The sequence below is a fragment of the Taudactylus pleione genome, unplaced genomic scaffold (genome assembly GCF_031769625.1).
Source record: "Taudactylus pleione unplaced genomic scaffold, aTauple2 ptg000283l, whole genome shotgun sequence".
Taxonomy (NCBI): domain Eukaryota; kingdom Metazoa; phylum Chordata; class Amphibia; order Anura; family Myobatrachidae; genus Taudactylus; species Taudactylus pleione.
The window spans coordinates 2,381,657-2,398,292 of record NW_028284685.1 but is presented as its reverse complement, the minus strand read 5'-3'; the positions used below and the strand labels follow the sequence as shown (position 1 = coordinate 2,398,292).

Here is a 16,636-nt window from a genome sequence, read left to right as displayed (position 1 = left end):
GTGCCTGTATGACCTCCCTACAATGCCTGGGCATGCTCCTGATGAGGTGGCAGATGGACTCCTGAGGGATCTCCTCCCAGACCTGGATTAAAGCATCTGCCAACTCCTGTACAGTGTGTGGTGGATGGAGCGAGACATGACGTCCCAGATGTGCTCATTTGGATTCAGGTCTGGGGAATGGGCGGGCCAGTCCATAGCATCAATGCCTTCGTCTTGCAGGAACTGCTCACACACTCGAGCCACATGAGGTCTAGCATTGTCTTGCATTAGGAGGAACCCAGGGCCAACCGCACCAGCATATGGTCTCACAAGGGGTCTGAGGATCTCATCTCTGTACCTAATGGCAGTCAGGCTACCTCTAGCGAGCACATGGAGGGCTGTGCGGCACCCCAAAGAAATGCCACCCCACACCATTACTGACCCACTGCCACACCGGTCATGCTGGAGGATGTTGCAGGCAGCAGAACGTTCTCCTTGACGTCTCCAGACTCTATCACGTCTGTCACATGTGCTCAGTGTGAACCTGCTTTCATCTGTGAAGAGCACAGGTCGCCAGTGGCGAATTTGCCAATCTTGGTGTTCTCTGGCAAATGCCAAACGTCCTGCACGGTGTTTGGCTGTAAGCACAACCCCCACCTGTGGACGTCGGGCCCTCATACCACCCTCATGGAGTCTGTTTCTGACTGTTTGAGCAGACACATGCACATTTGTGGCCTGCTGGAGGTCATTTTGCAGGGCTCTGGCAGTGCTCCTCCTGTTCCTCCTTGCACAAAGGCGGAGGTAGCGGTTCTGCTGCTGGGTTGTTGCCCTCCTACGGCCTCCTCCACGTCTCCTGATGTACTGGCCTGTCTCTTGGTAGCGCCTCCATGCTCTGGACACTACGCTGACAGACACAGCAAACCTTCTTGCCACAGCTCCCATTGATGTGCCATCCTGGATGAGTTGCACTACCTGAGCCACTTGTGTGGGTTGTAGACTATGTCTCATGCTACCACTAGAGTGAAAGCACCGCCAGCATTCAAAAGTGACCAAAACATCAGCCAAAAAGCATAGGAACTGAGAAGTGGTCTGTGGTCACCACCTGCAGAACCACTCCTTTATTGGGGGTGTCGTGCTAATTGCCTATAATTTCCACCTGTTGTCTATTCCATTTGCACAACAGCATGTGAAATTGATTGTCAATCAATGTTGCTTCCTAAGTGGACAGTTTGATTTCACAGAAGTGTGAATGACTTGGAGTTACATTGTGTTGTTTAAGTGTTCCCTATTTTTTTGAGCAGTGTAGTATAAAATGACCTGCAGGCTGTGTCTATAAGGTGTATATATAAAACATAAATGCATTCTGTGTCTAGATTCGGGTCCCATTCCCAAGATTTTCCATTATTTTATGCAAATATCCCAAAATACGAAATATTCCGATATCCAAAATGCTTGGGACCAGGGGTGTTTTGGATATGGGAGACTCAACCTGTACAAAGTGCACAGAAAAACAAACCTTGAGAAATTGGAACATAAACCTATTTGCCCATCTGTTTTGTTGTTCTCCTTTTGGTGGTAAGATTTGCATAGCATTAAGTTCGATGCTAATGGTGCATATACACTGTACGATAAAAATGAACAATATCGACCATATCATTATTGTTCAGATCATTCATTTCTTGATGCCTATCAACCCTCAAACGAACAGCGATGCGCGGGCACGTATGGACCATAACTATATTGACCATCACCCGTGCATGCAGGCCAACCTGATCGATATCGACCAGGTTACATAGGGACTCGCGATCGTTGATTGCGGATCACTGGCCCATCGTTGGTGGTGTGCTGGATGAACAATAACAATCATCCAGTACATCAGGAAGGTGTAGGACGAACACTCAGCGATATTGTTATTGCTGACTGATCGTAACATCTGTACGCACCATTACAGTTTATTCTTGCAGTTTGATTATTTGCTTGTGCTACACTATTGCTAGACTGCTAGTGGCATTTGTCATTTGTACTTTATTGTAAATTAACTGCACTGATACTGCAATGAATTGAATACTGCACAGTCAGAGCACTGTAACTTCACAACGGTGCTCATCTTGTGACCCTGTTGGCCTACATTGTACATGTAATCTGGCAACAATTTTAGAGATGGTCTGATAAGTTAACAAAAGAAAAACCTGTTCTCTTGCAAAATCTTAATATTACCTATGATGTAACAGCAAGTGTATGTGGGGTGTTTTTTTTTTTTTTTTTAAAGAACGGCCTCCTGGCCGCTCGCATAGCTGTGGGTGACCACCCACAGCTATAGCGAGCGGCTAGGAAGATGGTCGCGATGGTCAAGACAGTCGCGACCATCGGGCTTGCGACGAGACCCTTGTGGTAGGGTCTCGTTGCCGCAAGCCCCATAGAGATTTCGGCTCTAACAGAGCCGGAATCTCTCCACTGACATCACTTATGATGTCAGTGGGGCCGGCCCCAAACGGTAGGCGTTCTCATGGGAACGCCTCCGTCTGGGCTGCCACCCCCCGGCCCGCCTACCAAAGGGGGTGTGCTGTCACTCAACATCGACAGCACGCCCCCTTTGGTGCGAGACCCGGAGCGACGGATTGCCCGTCGCTATCCGGGTCTCGCGCATGCGCACGACGGAGCCGGCTCCTTCATGCGCTGTGGGCCACCATCGACCCGGTTGCGAGCGCTCAGTGCTTGCGACCGGGTCTGAATCAGTCCCATAGTTCAGCCCTCAAACCGAGCAGAACACAAGTGTTTTGTAAAGCAAATATTTTCTGAACTATAATTAATGGAAATGGATACATAAAGCCACTTCTGTCATTAGAGTGAGATGTAACAGCGACAGCTGTATGTGATGCGCAAGACTTTCCATAATCGCGATATTTCCGTCTCCGCGCTGGTTGGCTGAATCACTGAGATGGCTGCTTATCGTAGGTAGTCACTGGAAAGTTAAGCATTCCTGAATGTTGAAATAAGACTAGTATATATTGCATCAATATGATGCAAAATAATATGGTAATTATTGTCCCTAACTACTCATTCTTAGTTCTTCCCAAGACGCAGGAAGCATACCTAGCAGTAGGTGTAGAGTGGGAGCTATTGCTAGGTGACAGTCTTAAAACTGGGAGATACATCAAGCAGTGTAAAGAGTGGAGAGGTAGACCAGTGAATGATACCCCTTTACCACTGCCAGCAATAACCTGGGTTATTTCACGTGAACGAGCAGCAACCTGGGATCTTGCTCAGTGTGAAAGGGCACAGTTAAAATAACCTGGGTTGAGCGACCCGGCACTTTAACCTGGGTAATGAGCGATGCAGTGTGAACTGATAACTAAGCCTGGGACCCGTTCACAGCATAGGAAGAGCCGGTGCTTGGAGATAATCTCATTTTAAACCACTGGCTTGGCACGTGGTGGCGTCATCGACCCGGCAATAAGCCGGGTCGGGCCGCCAGCCTGAAAGGGGTCTCAGTCGGGTCCCATGTACAAAATATTGGGTGTGACTTTGCAATGTTGTGTGAAAGGGGTACAAGTTGCACATAGCAACCAATCAGCTTTGAGGTAGCATTAATCAAGTACATTCTATAAAATAACATCTGTGTTTGCACATCATAAATTCCTGCAAACTACTGTTTTCTGCATTCAAATTGCTTTATTTTGGTTTCACTATACATGAGTCAACCAGCTGGCCGAGTCGCGTACAATCCCCAACACTGTCCCAGCAATATTTTAATTTTTTGATCGAAAATATAATCTCGATCCGCATTAAAAAAATCAGACTTGTACAGATGTTCACACACATCTTTTTTTCATGCGCTACAAGTCGTGCCACACAACGCGGGAGCTCTGGGTGCCTTGGTAGCTACGTTAGTGTCAGCTGCTGTAACACTAACAGCGTTTCGCATGCAGATACACCCGCAGACGTACAGAGAACATAGGCATGCTGCATATCATTTTAATCAGCAGAAGCTGCTTGTGCAAGCGTTACATAAAAAGACGCTCAGCGCTACAGAGTCTTGCCACAGCATGGTGCGATTAGAAGGGCTGTTTAACGTGCAAGGAGGCTAAGGATGAGGACACATCTGTTGTTGCAGTTTAATAGGTTTTATAGAAGTTTCAATATAATGGTTTCTTGTTTTGAACTCTCTTATTTTTATAAAATACAGAATGGAATTGTCTCTAGTAGTTTGGTGGTTTGGATTTACCAGCAACTATCAGGACATTCTTAGTGAAAATGTGCTGATTTGGTTTAAAATCACAAAGACTAAGGGGTCTATTCATAAAGATTTGCAGTACAGAATTGTCACTTATCACTAGATCGCATCAGTTCGATGTGATCTTATAGCTTAGATAAGTAGCGATTCATGTACCCTTACCTGTGATATATGCGGTTGGTGCGGTCCGGTCGGCGTCGTTTTTTTTTTTTTTCTTCTTCTCTTTATTACCCATTGCTTAAATGACAGCATCTGGTCCGTGCACAGACACTGAAGGGGGGCGGAGATACTGGTGAGGAGGCAGCTGATTTGCCAGCATCAATGAAGGGGGTGGAGAGAATGGGGAGGAGGTGGGGAGACAACAGTCTTCGTTGCTCTTCTTCCCTCAGTATCCTCCTTACGCCATCCTGCAAAGGCGAATGCGATGCAGCAAAAGAAACGGAAAGCGGAGCTATACTATACAATAGTATGGTGATGTGATATGGGCACGGAGCAAGTGCACCGCTGGAGAAGAGACACGCTTCTCCACGGTAACTTGCTTTCTGAATTACAGAAAGCGGAGAAAAGCCCTGTTTAACGCAGAACAGGGTTTTTCTCAGCTCCATGAATAGACCCCTAAAGCGTCAGTGCATCCTGCTTGACGTCAGGAACACTTTGCCCATATGTAAAAAGAATTCATCATAGACTTTGCTTTTACAGAAGATAAAGAGAAGTGTATGTATGAAAGTAAGGGCAAGAGTTTTGTCCCCCAAACCCTCAAGAACTTTATATTCACATCATATTAGAATTTATTGACTTCCTTTGAAAGAGTCTTCACTCTGGAAGACGCATTGTATGTTTATCTTAAAGAAAAAATGTTATGACACCTAGAGCAGAGGATTGTATCTTTGCTAGCTTCGTTTTGACAATTTAGATGCTCAGCTTGACTACTAGGTATATTTACTAAAGTGTTGGGTTTTTAGAAATTGATATGTTGCCCATAGAAATTAATCAGATTCTAGCTATTCTCCTCTAGAAGGTGCTAAATGAATGTTAAGTAGAATCTGTTGGGTTACTATGGGCAACATCTCCACTTATAAAACCCTGCACTTTAGTAAATTTACCCCCTAGAATCTAGATTTGTACAAATCTACCCTAGACTTTGAATCTGTGAAAAGAGAGGGTAGAACAATTACTGACCCGGTCAAGTAGAGTAAGGGGGCATATATTTTTGAAGCAGTGGCTTTTGCAAGCCACTGCTTCTCAGTGACCTCAATATTTAAAGCAGCACTTATAAAACGCAAATCCCAGAATGCTTTGTACTTAATATATTAGTGCTGCTTAATATTTTGAGGCTAAACCTTGCGAGAAGTATGTGTCACTTTGTAAATATACCCCTAAGCCTCTTGGCATGTTTAAAGAGATCCTGAAAAAATGGTCTGTTGTGGGAACATGATTGAAGTTGAGACATGCTGCCCTAAAATGGTCTGAGGGGGCGATTCAATTGTTTGTGGGAGTTTAGCGCCCTTCTAAAGCTATTCAATTGTTTTCGGCAACCAGCCCAGAGGCTGCACTTATTGTGGATTTCAGCTCGCACCCTCTTGAGATACGAGCAAATATTTGCTTAAAGTAGGGCTTTGTGGGGTGGTCGCGAGTGCACCCTGCACTTGGCATGGGAAAAAACTCTTAACGCAGCCAATCCCGTGCAGCGCTTGTACGCGAATGCGGTCGTCTTAACCAGCACAGGTCGCGCAAAAATTTAATAGCTCCCGTGCAGTTTAGACAGGAGTTAGAAACTATTGAATCGCCTCCTAAGAGTTTGTGTGATCAGATCTCTGAAATTTATTATTTAACTGTTTATAGCACTAATTAAATAGGATGATGTATATTTTATTTGAACTATTGACATATGATATAGTGGGGTCATTCCATCAGCCATCATGTATTTTATGTTTTCTTTCCTTGCACAGTCATCTGTATGTTCAAAGATTGTACAGCTCCTGGGACAAAATGAGGTAGATCACCATCAGAAGCAGGTGGTAATGTTGAGTCAGGACAGTTTTTATCGGATTTTGACTCCAGAGCAGAAGAGCAGAGCACTCAAAGGTCAATTTAACTTTGACCACCCAGGTAAGATGCCTATTGATTGCATTTTCACATTTTCAAAAGGGGTTTCATTAGTGCATTAAAATGCCTGCTCCATCTTTATCTCAATCCTCTTAATAACTTCTGATCTTATTTAGGCAGTTCTCCAACCAGAGAAGGAGAGTGCAGGTCAGCCCAGAACAGTACTTTTGGCTAATGGTGTGAATGATCTTTAGTTTCTTTCAACTACGGGCTTGATTCACTGTGGATCGCTATTCTGCTTATAAGCACGCAACTCAGTTGCTAATATCAGCGGTGACATGTAAATGTTTGCTTTCGCATTGTGATCGCAGCCTAACATAAAGACGCCCTCTTCCATCCGTATACTTGGCCAACATATAAGAGAAACAATCTGTAACATCGGACAGTTAATGAAGCCCAGACCTTACTCAGGAATTGCTTACTTCAGCGCACGCTATGACTCAGGCGGCATCTGCTATCGCAGTGGATAATTTATGAACTCCCCTGCAACGGCGTTGAAACGCACTGGCACGCCTGCGTTCGCCCGACACCCCCCTTCCCCAGTCACCACCCACAAATGGCACTTCCTGTCCATCGCTCTGCCAAAGGTTTGCGATTGCTGTCCTGATTGCAGCGTCTGGTCGTGCACTGCGATGCATGCCCGGTGTGAATTAATCGACCGATTGCGTGCGTATAAGCAACTGCATTCCTTGCTGAATCGGGCCATATGTCACCATTTACAGACTTGGGCAGATTTGTTAGTATTCTTCCATGAAAAAAGAAAAGCCAATATTTTTTTCTGAAATAACTTGAAAGCGATAACACTAATTGGCATCCATCATTGTTTGTTCCATTTTTAATATAAATTAGACTTTGATTTTTGATTCAACTGAACATTTAAAATCGGTGGTTCCTAAACTCTGTTCTCCCAGCACACTAACAGTCCAGGTTTTAAGGATATCCATTCTTGAACACAGATGGTTAACTCAAATTGACTGAGGTACTAATTAACAATGTAAGGATAAAAGGGTGAATGATGTGGCCCAAATCCAGACAATCAGATCTTCAGTCCATTTCATACAACCTAAAATAAAACCGATAAAAAGACAAAAGTGTAGTTCATTAGGGTAAAGCCATCCTTGTGAATATTCAAATGATAAAATAATATATTGGTGCCATGTCAAATTAATCAGCAGTCTGCTGGTGCGTCCTAGTCGCATCGTATTGCGACCTAAATGCATTTTCGACCAAGACACCTGATGCTAGCAGAGCTGCACGGGACCTAGAGACTCCCTCATGCCAGACCGATCACACTACATGGTGTACTGAGGCTACATGAGCAAGGATACCTCTGTAGAAAAAGATCAGGAATAAGTTTGATGTGAGTATTGTATGTGGACACATCTGTAGCCGTGTTCTTGACATCTATCCTCCATGCACTACAAGTCGCGTCACTAATGCAGGAGCTCCGTGTGCCATGGTAATGCTGAGCGTCTTTCATGCATTTTTTTTTACCTTCAAATGCGTCTTATTCACACACTGATGTGAATAGTTAGCCCACGCACCTTCTGTTGATTAAAATGGTATGCAGCATGCCTATGTTCTCTGTGCTTCTGTGGGTGTATCTGCATGTGATATGCTACGTTACAGTGTCAGTAACACGTGTGTGTGTGTGTGTAAAAAATAAATAAATATATATAGATATATTATATATAGAACAAGATGTGCTTTAACTGCAGACTTTCAGATTTAATTTGAGGGTAATTACATCCAAATCAGGTGAACGGTGTAGGAATTACAACGGTTTCTATATGTGCCTCCCACTTTCTAAGGGGCCAAAAGTAATGGGACTATCAAATCAAAAGCTATTTCATGGACAGGTGTAGGCTATACCCTCGTTATTTCATTATCAATTAAGCAGGTAAAAGATCTGGAGTTGATTCTAGATGTGACATTTGCATCTGGAATCAGTTGCTGTCGACTCTCAGTGACAGCTCTTTGGATCTCATATTATCAGTGAAGCAAGCCATCATTAGGCTGAAAAATCAAAACAAACCCATCAGAGAGATAGCAAAAACATTAGGTGTGGCCAAATCAACTGTTTGGAACATTCTTAAAAAGAGAGAACGCACCGGAGAGCTCAGTAACACCAAAAGACCCGGAAGACCATGGAAAACAACTGTGGTGGATGACAGAAGAATTATTTCCCTGGTGAAGAAAAACCCCTTCACAACAGTTGGCCATATCAAGAACACTCTCCAGGAGGTAGGTGTATATGTGTCAAAGTCAACAATCAAGAGAAGACTTCACAAGAGTGAATATAGAGGGTTCACCACAAGATGTAAACCATTGGTGAGCCTCAAAAACAGGAAGACCAGATTAGAGTTTGCCAAACAACATCTAAAAAAGCCATTACAGTTCTGGAACAACATCCTATGGACAGATGAGACAAAGATCAACTTGTACCAGAGTGATGGGAAGAGAAGAGTATGGAGAAGGAAAGGAACTGCTCATGATCTAAAACATACCACCTCATCAGTGAAACATGGTGGTGGTAGTGTCATGGCGTGGGCATGTACGGCTGCCAATGGAACTGGTTCCCTTGTATTTATTGATGATGTGACTGCTGACAAAAGCAGCAGAATGAATTCTGAAGTGTTTCGGGCAATATTATATGCTCATATTCAGTCAAATGCTTCAGAACTCATTGGACTGCGCTTCACAGTGTAGATGGACAATAACCCGAAGCATACTGCAAAAGCAACCAAAGAGTTTTTTTTAAGGCTAAAAAGTGGAATGTTATGCAATGGCCAAGTCAATCCCCTGGCCTAAATCCGATTGAGCATGCATTTCACTTGATGAAGACAAAACTGAAGGGAAAATGCCCCAAGAACAAGCAGGAACTGAAGACATTTGCAGTAGAGGCCTGGCAGAGCATCACCAGGGATGAAACCCAGCGTCTGGTTATGTCTATGCGTTCCAGACTTCAGGCTGTAATTGCCTGCAAAGGATTTGCAACAAAGTATTAAAAAGTGAAAGTTAGATTTAGGATTGTTTAGTTTGTCCCATTACTTTTGGCCCCTTAAAAAGTGGGAGGCATATATAGAAACCGTTGTAATTCCTACACCGTTCACCTGATTTGGATGTAATTACCCTCAAATTAAATCTGAAAGTCTGCAGTTAAAGCACATCTTGTTTGTTTCATTTCAAAGCCATTGTGGTGGTGAATAGAGGCCAAACTATGAAAATTCTGTCAATGTCCCAATATTTATGCACCTGACACTGTGTGTGTGTGTATGTATATGTGTGATGATTTTAATACTCTGTACAGACTGGCATGAAGCTGCGGTGAAGAAACCTGTGCTATTTAACACGACATAATATCTGAATATACGTAGTATATGTAAATACATTGACACCTAACGAATTTGATCATTTGAATCAATTGGGGTTCTCCAATACTTTACGATTCCAATGGAAAGTCTTCAATGGAATCCTGAGGGTGTGTGATAATTGAGACTTCTAATTGTATCTGGCCCAGTGTGACGTAAATGTGACTATATGATCTTTGATTGGTTACTAGGCACATCCATTCAACTCGCAGGTTCTCAGACTCTGTCCTCCGGACCCCAAAGGGCTATTTCACACATGCCGGTTTTCACCAGCCGGCAAAAAAACGGCCGGTTTTTTTGCCGTGTTTTATTTCTAATTAAGCCTGAAAACATATGGGTCCTTTTAGACGGCACGGTCGCCATGTTACAGTCGGGAATATCCACCGACAAGGACAGCTGTCGTGCCATCACTGCAAGTCAGTCAAGTATATGTTACAATGTTTCCTTTCACACGGCCGACTTTTCTGAGCTTGTGCTGCTGCGCATGCCTGATACATGAAGGAAAAAAACCAAAACACAACATTAAAAACTGCTCAAAGCTGCTGCATGTGCAAGGCACGATTGCCGGCAAAAAAACTACCGGCTTTGCCTGGTTTTTAGTCTGCCGGTGAAAACCGACGCGTGTGAAATAGGCCAAACAGTGCATGTTTTCCAGGTCTCCACACAGAATCACAAGTAAAATCATTAGCTCCACCTGTGGATCTTTTAAAATGTCAGTGAGTAATGGCTACACCTGTGCACCTGCTAGTTTACCTGGGATGTGGGGTCCTGAGGACCACTGATCCATCTTTATAAGCCAGGCTCTGAGATCAGTCAGGTTGCCTTGATCTAGCCACAAACAGTGAAACGTCAGTCAGCGTTCATTGCTGTGCATAGTGGCATTCTTGCATTGTATGGATTTAGAATTTACCATCTGATATTTTGGAGACCGCAAGAAGGTGGTCTTTGCCTGCAAGGTAATTTGTATTTTCCTTTGAGGATTCTTCTAGAAAAGTCTTGTTGAGCAGCATTTATATATTTTTCTCTATTTTACGATTAGCATAATTTGTTTAACCACTTAACTGACTATTTTTTACGGGGAAAACCGGTCAGAAATTTTTTTTTTTTTTTTTCCATTTAATATAGTTTTAAAAAGTATTAAATATTTTCTTTAAAAAAATATATATACCTAGGGGGTATCTCGTCCTAGGCCTCCATTATAAAATTAATTCCCACCCCCAATCAGTAGTGTAATGTTTTTTAATTATTATTTTAAGCCCCCCTCCCCTCCAGATTTTATCCCTCCTTAACACCTACATACACGACTCCCACTCCCTGGAACCATATACATCCACCACCCCCCTTCCCTCACTCCCCCCTTCCCTGCAGCCACATGCAGAGAGCAGCAGAGATTCTGCATAGGGATGGCCATCGGTGGGTTAACAATCGATGGAGTTGAACAATTATGAACCATCGATGGTTTCACCCATCGTTGGCCATCACATTTTTGTCAGGGGAGACTGATGATCAGTCCTCCATGCTGAAGGAAGCATGCTTGATGGTACACAGTGTATGAAGGGAGAGACCAGTGCTGGCTTGGTAGGGGGGGAGGCTTTGCGCTACCTTCACCGGCGGCTGCTGCTCCAGCATTCAGCCGTCGGGTATATGCAGGGGGACGGCAGGCTGGCTTCTCAGGCGGCTGGGGACTATGGGGGCGGCGCTACCTTCACCGGCGGCTGCTGCTCCTCCATGCAGCCGCCGGGTATATGCAGGGGAGCAGCAGGCTGGCTTCTCCGGCGGCTCGGCACTCTGGAGCCGCCGGGGTATAAACAGGGAGGGAGGTGGCGCGATCTTCCCCGGCAGCTGCTGCTCCCTGTAGCTGCCGGGTAAATGCAGGGAAAGGACTGGCTTCCCCGGCGGTTCGAATCTCTGGAGCTGCCGGGGTATAAACATAAAGGGGGAACGAAGCTGACTTCCCAGCGGCTGCTGCTCTCATTGGCCGCCGGGGAATACTCAGGGGGAGACAGGGCAGCGCTGACTTCCCCGGTGGCTGCTCTTCTCTGCAGCCACCGGGTGCCCAAACACTGTAGCAAGCAGTGATCGGGACATAGAGAAGGGGGAGCCGCTGGTGTAGAGGGACCAACAGGTCCCTCTGACATAGGCGGCTGCGGGAAGGTTAGCTTCCTGCAGCCGTCTAGTGGGCATTTCTGACTGGTTTGTATCTGATATGACCATGTCAGGGAAAGCCCAGTCTGGTATGGTCGTATCTGATACGACCATGCCAGGCAAGTGGTTAATAAAAATTAAAGCATGCAGCTTTTAGTAAGACCTCACTTTTTTCCCTTTCCTTTTGTTCTAAAGGTGAACAGTAATGAAGACACTTAATTTATACTGGTGTGTATTTAAGAGACATTTGAAAAAGGTCTATTTAATTCCTTTGGATTAGTGGCCATTCACAGTTTGGACATGGTAATAAGATCTTGCTATCTGGGTCTATTAGTTCCACAATTCTCAGGATCCAGAAATATACTTAAGTCTGTGACACCTGTTTAATTTTGTTTTACCATATCGGGTTTAAGTTCAGGAAATAATTTCACATACTAATCATTTTCTAAAGAGTCAGGTACTGATTGTTGCTTTTACTTTGACAAGCTTATCTACTAGTTTTGACTCCCTTTTTCCTCTTTCATGACCACTGAGGACTAGAGAACATCTATCTAATTATTGTCATGTATTTCTTTAGGTGTGGTCTACAAGACTAAGGGGTCTATGTGCTAAGCCTTGGAGTGGCAAATCGGGATTCTGAAACTGCTGAGATTGTGGAGTTAGCAGTTACCTTAAAGGCGGCGATGTTTAGTAAGGCCTTCTTCTGCTTTTGCTTTTACTAAATGTTGTTTCTTCAAATGTGACTGCAAACTCGCCAAATCTTGGCAGTTTCAGAAATCTGAACTCTTACATTCGGCCTCATGTCTGGGGACTGGATATAAAAATACAGTTGGTAGATGCTTGGTTGGTTCTCCCCATCACTCTCCCTTTCCAAGATTTGATAAATCTCTGCCAAGTGTTACTACGTAAATTATGTAATTGATTGAATGGCTAAATTACTCATCTGTTATGTTAGTTTATGGAATTTATTTACACATGGTGCAAATCTGTTTAAAAAAGTATACTACTCTAAGGTGGAATTCAATTGTTTTCCTTAATGGTCGCAGCTCCCGTCTAAACTGACAGTAGCTATTTGATTGTGACGCTGTGTGCGAGTGCCGTCGGCACTAATTACTTAGAGTGGATTTCTGCTCGCAGCCACCTGAGGAGCAAGCAGAAATCCAACTTTACGCAGCTAATCCCCTTACATTACAAACAATGGAATAGCTCCTGTCACTCTGGACTGGAGCTGCTTCCGCGTATAAACAATTTAATTCCTCCCCCCCCCCCCCCCCCCTAAATGCATAACAAAACCCTAGTACATGAGGATAATTAGCTGCCACCTCTGCACAATTGTTAACCTAATTATTTTAGTGAGATTAAAAAAAAGTTATTAGTACCAGCTGCACCTGCCTCACAGCCTGCCATGGTTATGTATCAACAGTGCAAACAAGAAATACTACTTGTGGATTTTTTTTTTTTATTTCCCATATACATTGATACACCTTGTAAATGACATTATGCAAAGAATGATAATTCTACCTTACCTTAATTTGTTTCTCCTTCTTGCTTTAGGCCTAGAACAGTGATGCTTACCAAGTGTAATAAGTGCGTACATAGGATTTGAGTGCTTTACCACCAAATCTAAGCAGAGAAAATGAATAGTAGTGTACCAGCCACAATATATAATTGGTGTCATTGGCCATGCCTTGTGAATATGCAGCATGGTATATTTGTGCCTCAGAGACCAGTGTCCAGTTTCTTTGTGTGTTAAGCATTATTTATGAAGTACATGGCTGTGTTCTACAGTGTTTGCTTGTAACATATTATGCACATGTCTGTTTGCACAATCATGTAGTAAATGTGCTAATTTTAGTCCATACCTGGGGCTCCATTTATGAAGCGTGGCTATTGTAAGCAGTCTCTTCCCTGTGGAGGTGAAAATGTAAAATAGCCCGACGTGCTTTACACTGACTGCAAGTGGTGTGTTTTGTGTTTTTTTTTTTTTTTTTTTCCATTTTCATTTCCAACCCGCATAACCCCTGGTGCTTTAGCATAGCCGGTTTTAAGTATTTTATGAGCAATTCTTGATTGTTCATCTGTGCGCAGAAGGATGCCAGGGCGACTAATGGGTGTGAAGCCCCTGAAGTTCCCCTAACTGGGGGCATCTCAAAGGACAGCGCTTATCGGGAGAGCTGTCGTTTGCGATATTCTAGGTACATACCGCGGTAATCAACTGTGGTTTGTACACGATGAGAGGCTGGATGTACCGCATCACGGATGCAATGCTTAGTACATCTTGCCCTCAGAGAGAGAGAACCTGCTACTGGATACAAGTGAGCTTGATTTGTATAAACGCCTTATGTTTTTGTAGTGTAATGCTGCCCATACACCTTCCCGACCAGCATAAGATACGATTCCCCGGAGCTCCCTGGCAGTCCCGGCAACATGTTTGTTGTTTTTCTTTAGCACAGGATCTGTCGTAAAGAGCGATCCTGTGTCACAGCCTCATAAAAAACAGTCATTGAAATGACTTTAATTGTTGCACGATGGATCGCATGAACAAGATAAGCGGCACGATCTGCACACGATACAATGGACAAGATGTGCTACACATCTGATCATAAGGAGCTGCGGGAGCGCGCATCAGATCGTATGTTACTAAAATAATTCACGATTTTCACAAGATCCATCTTATGACTCATTGAAAATCGGGCAATCGGCCCGAAATCGTGTAGGTGTATGGGCACCTTTAGACAGGAACGACTTCTGTTTTTAGTTAGTGCTGGACAGACAATGTATGTATTTTGATGTGATATTTTATTTTCCTGCTTAATGAAGCTGGCTGGGGTCAGTTGTTCCATAAACCTTGGACTTACAGTATGTAATTTCTCGTCTGCTGTGCAGGAGATGGTACCTGCTAACTTTAACACTGATTATATATTATAGCAAAATTTCCAAGGAGGCCCCATAGGTCTAGCTTGTACATTGGACCTCACACAGCAATACATACACTGATATACATGGGGGGACACTGGCTGGATGGGATATCTCTATCTATCCCAGGTTTTTAGCTTCTCTCTGGTAGCCTGGATTGCTAAATCACCTGGGGAACAGAGAACTGTTTAGATACACTGTGATAAGAGAAGTGCTGTGCTAAAGACTTCTGATTTGTGAAAGGGAGGTGTTCTAGGTGTATCTTTGCGTAGGGGCAGTGTTGCAGGAGTGGCCCACGTGACCACCAGCACTATACAGACTGGTGGCAGCAGAGCCTTCACCCACCACCCATACCAATGTCACTGAGCCCTTTGCACAAACTGTTATGTAGTCTATCCTATTCAAGTGAATACAGATCCAAAGAGCCTTCCCACCCCCCCCACCCCTTCCCGGCTGCGTGTCCCACCTATCTCTTGCATTGATCATGTCAAACTTTGCTTTTGTTATTTTTAAGTTTTAGCTTGAAGGATGGAGATGAAACAAAGTGCAGGTTATTTCTAGGAGTTTCCACTACAAAATGATGCAGTTTTCATGGAAATCTGTTCAGTAGTTCTTATTATATTGGAGCGTGTGTGTATATATATATATATATATATATAATTCCTTTTTCATCCATCTGGGGGATGCCATTGCTTCTGGGTTTATGTGTAACCCTGTATCTCACTCTAAAGACTGCCCCTGGGAGAGTCGCCAAACTACATAGTCCCTAGGGACTTTCTCCATACCAGACACACATCTGAGGGGGCCGCTGGCAAAAAGGTGAGCTTTATACATTGTGTTTTTTTTTTTTCTGTAAAAGACCTTGTTGCTGTACAGGTTGAATCTCCCATATCCAAAATGCTTGGGACCAGGGGTATTTTGGATAACTGAATATTCTGTATTTTGGAATATTTGCATATCATAATGAAATATCTTGGAAATGGGACCCAAATATACACACATAATGAATTTGTTTCATATACACAGCCTGAAGGTAATTTTATACAATATTTTTAATAGTTTGTGCCTTAGACAAAGTTTTTGTACATTGAACCATCAAAAATCAAATGTTTCATTATCTCAGTCATGCCAAAATTATTCCGTATTTTGGAATATATTTGGATATGGGAGACTCAACCTGTACTTACTGCCTCACAGCACGCCGCTTTTAAGCAGAGCGGCTGGGCATGTTATTACTCACGTGGCTGCAGCTGTAGGGCTTGCGTGCCTCACACCTTCACGGGCTTACACAGCACCCGCCGCTTTCAAACCCTGACCGTTCCTCCTGGAGGACCGCAGGCTGGGATTACAGAGCAGCAACATCTGCCGGCTGTGTGGGAGAGACAGGCTTGTTGAACGCCCCCAGGACACGTCGCTGCTGCACATGCAGGCATGCCGTTTGTGATGTCCTCATTATGAGCCGCGGTAACTTCAGAGCTTTGTGGTCTCTGGATGGAAACGTAGGAGGCTAGGTAACACCTAGGATGACGTCAAGCGTCCTGAATGAAGTAAGACGCCGACTGCGTGCCTGGCCACACCACCCCCAGGTATTTGAGTAACCGCAGGTTGTTTCAGCGGGGTGCTTTTTGCCCTTTAAATATAGAACAGGGCGCAGCGCCCTGCTAAAACAGCCTAGTGGGGACGCTAATTAAACAGGCAGATGTTCAGATAATCTCTGCAGACCCGTCAGTCACTTCTACAGGATCCAAATCTGAACAGGGGTTGCCAATTGTCAGTAATAAATTTGGACCATTGTCGCCACAGATGCCAGCCTAACAGGCTGGGGTGTGGTGGTTCTATATGGGCACTCAAGATCTTTGGTCTGTCCAGGAAGCTTCTCTTTCCA

General features: G+C 44.0%; 1 protein-coding gene across 1 annotated transcript in view; it reads left to right on the top strand.

Annotated features, from left to right (window-relative positions):
- Positions 1 to 16,636, top strand: part of LOC148512082 (uridine-cytidine kinase 2) — a 56,752-nt gene that overhangs the window by 14,512 nt on the left and 25,604 nt on the right. Inside the window, exon 2 of the mRNA XM_088482233.1 lies at positions 6,163 to 6,322. Within this exon, the coding sequence (XP_088338359.1) occupies positions 6,163 to 6,322 (160 nt within the window). The remainder of the gene's footprint in view (positions 1 to 6,162; positions 6,323 to 16,636) is intronic.